Source organism: Salarias fasciatus, chromosome 20, assembly GCF_902148845.1.
Source record: "Salarias fasciatus chromosome 20, fSalaFa1.1, whole genome shotgun sequence".
Classification (NCBI taxonomy): domain Eukaryota; kingdom Metazoa; phylum Chordata; class Actinopteri; order Blenniiformes; family Blenniidae; genus Salarias; species Salarias fasciatus.
In genome coordinates, this window is record NC_043764.1 from 30,552,536 (window position 1) to 30,555,576 (window position 3,041).

General features: G+C 42.4%; 1 protein-coding gene across 1 annotated transcript in view; it reads left to right on the forward strand.

The window, feature by feature from the left end:
* Positions 1–3,041, forward strand: part of myt1b (myelin transcription factor 1b) — a 30,114-nt gene that overhangs the window by 5,816 nt on the left and 21,257 nt on the right. The window contains exon 2 of the mRNA XM_030117922.1: positions 1,595–1,649. Coding sequence (XP_029973782.1) covers positions 1,595–1,649 — 55 coding nt within the window. The remainder of the gene's footprint in view (positions 1–1,594; positions 1,650–3,041) is intronic.

A 3,041-nucleotide genomic window follows, 5' to 3' on the forward strand; every position in this document is an offset into this window, starting at 1 on the left:
TCAGCGTCAGAGTTCTGATCCAGAGGATCCTGCCCGTCGCCACCGGGCCGTCCTCACAGCTCAGGCTGCACACCCTCGCAGGATGGCCAAGGTCGGCCTTTGTGTGTGTGTGTGGGACACACCCACTCCCCTATCAGTCTCAGCAGAAGCTTCCAAAATAAAAGCTCGTACCAGCTTCCTGCCTTTACTTTGACGTGGAAATCTGAGACTGTGTACGCGGCAATGTTTTCAATTGAAAACTCAAAACTTTTGTTGCGTTTTGTCCGTTTACATGACGACGGTGCTCCGAGCCACTGAAAACACAACTTTTTAACAATGCTTCGTCTCTGCAGAAACAGCAAAAACACTGCGTTGTAAATAGTTCTCTCCTGCTCATGATGATTGTAGATGTTTTCCACTGGAGTGTCAGATTCTCCTGGGACCGTTTCAGTTTTAGTGCCCTGTGTTTTCATTGCAAAACCACACAACAGCACCCACCAGTGGCCCAACATGAAACCTACTTTGTTTTCAGCGTTTTTGCTGTTTCCGTGGAAACGGACATCGTTGTAAAAATGCTGTAGTGTGAACGGGAAGCTTTTATGAAACAACGCGCCTTTGCTTTAATCGATGTCAAATCTGACTAGAACTACAACAATTTGTGTGCTTGTTGTGAACACATGAAATGTTAACACTGAATTATGTTGGATAAATTCAGCATTTCAAAATGCACAGAACTTTGTTTTTTGTTTTTTGTTTTTTTCAGAGAGAACCATCTGGTAACTTCGTCAAGTAGAACCGTCCAGTTGACAGGAGTTCATCTTTTACCATTCACTATATACCATACTGGATAGATAGATAGATAGATAGATAGATAGATAGATAGATAGATAGATAGATAGAAAGATAGAAATGACAGAAAAAAGGTCTGTGTCCAGTAATCAAAGCTAATGGCTCCATTGTGTCTAAAAGCATCTGATAGCTTTAGAGTGCACTGAGAGCTGCAATGAGCGTAGAGACAGCACTGGGGAGGTGTGGTCAGGGGTGTGTGTGTGTGTGTGTGTGTGTGTGTGTGTGTGTGTGTGTGTGTGTGTGTGTGTGTGTGTGTTGTTTGAGGCGAGCTGAGTTAACACCTGCTCCTTTGTGGCTTAAAAGCTGCGCCTCTACTAAGTATCGGGCATGAAACGCACACACGCAGACACACACACACACACACACACACATGCAGGCCTCCTTAAAAGCGTTATTACAGTGGCTTTTTAGCAGCCTGTGTGTTTTTGCTTTATTATTATATTCAACATAGTTATGATTGTGGGTCCCTGAGCTGGAAGGGGCCGCGGCCCCTGAGCCGAGGCCGCCTGTGGCCTGCCTGTAGTCTACAATCACCAGCAGCACTCAGATGCAGGAAATTACAGGGAGAGTGATGGGAGGCGTGTATGTGTGTGTTTGTGTGTGTGCGTGAGGGGGGCTTGACGACGGTTTAACGATCCGATGGCCTCTCTGTTCCTCAGACTAACCAGTTTTAGTGAAGATGATTAAATCTAGATGGGAAATAGTGAGAACACACAAACCCTCTGCTGACGCTGTCTGTCTTCTCCGTGTCGTCTTCTTCTTCCAGATGAGTGTGGAGGGTGATGAGAAGCGAACTCGCACTCGGTCCAAGGGCATCAGAGGTGAGTATCGGCACTGAGCCGGTTCAGATGTGACTGGAGTGAGTGAGGAGTTACTGGATGACACACGTAGAATCCTGCTGCCAAACCCATTTTAATCAGTAACATGACAGCATCACAGCTGCCATTTCGAACAAAACATATCTTAAAATGTCCCTACCTATGCTGTTAATTTAAGGCAGATCTGCTGGAAGCAGCATGGTCTTGAAAGTAGCTGTAGTTTGCATGCCAGCCCTGCAGAGGGGGCTGTGTTTTTCACATGTGCACAGAGAACAACATTCAGAATGGCCAGTGCTTCCCCCTCATTTAGAGGTGTGGTTTTCAAAAAGTGAAGCGAGTCCTTTTTAGTGGTCGACAGGGAGAATTTTCAAGCTTTTTCAGCATCAATCATCTTGAAAACAAGTAATTTGGGAGTGAAGCTATAAATAAATTCAAATAAATAAACGTTGCTATTGCTTAATTAATTGTTTTTTGTAGGGTAACAGAGATGAATTAAAACAATAAATCTTCCTGATCAACCATCATTATAACAGTAGTTACAGACTATATACAAAGACTTAACAGATATTTCAAATTAAGTTTTGTTTATTTTGGACAAAAGCAAAATATTATTTAGATATTACTTGCGAGTCTGGCATTCATGCTCCCATGTCTCTCTGAGAAGAGTGTGTTTTGACTGAAGTGCACTTTAGAAATCATTTTCCTTGCATTGTGTGGCTGTAATCTAGTCAACAAACAGCCCAAGCTCAAAAACACTTTCCTGTTTCTCCATGAAAACTTTGAGGAAAAAGAGTGAAACACTCCATGTTGACATTTTACTCATGAAGTCTGGCTGTTGGTACTAGTAGTAGTAAAAATCCAACCTCAGCCTCCAAATCTGACATGAAGTCTGGAGTTCACACAGAAAAACCTGCTGCATTAAAAATAAATAAATAAATAAAAGCTACTTTATTTTTCCCTCTTCAGCCACAAGGGGACAGTGCTGCGGTTTGTCCTCCGTTATTTCCTCCAGTGAAGAAGTCTCCGAAACAGAAAATGATGCTGATCAGAAAATAAATGACTGTGAGGATAAATCCAGCCGTCATATAAAGATCCATTCAATCAATACACAATATCCAAATGTAACACGGCAATATTTCAGCGTATTGATTTATGTTTTATTACGGTCCTGGGATTTATTAAAAACTTGGCTTAATTTGACTTGATTGAGGCTTTTCAGTAGAAATTTAAACACTCTTACAGTTTGGTACCAAAGAGCCTCAGTGTTAGGTTTAAACTAACGCGGTGATGGATTTTAAAAGAAGTTTATAAAACTCTCTGAGTTTGTATAAATACATATTAGCAGTGTGTGTGTGTGCGCGTGTGTGCGTGCGTGCGAGTGTGCGGACACACATG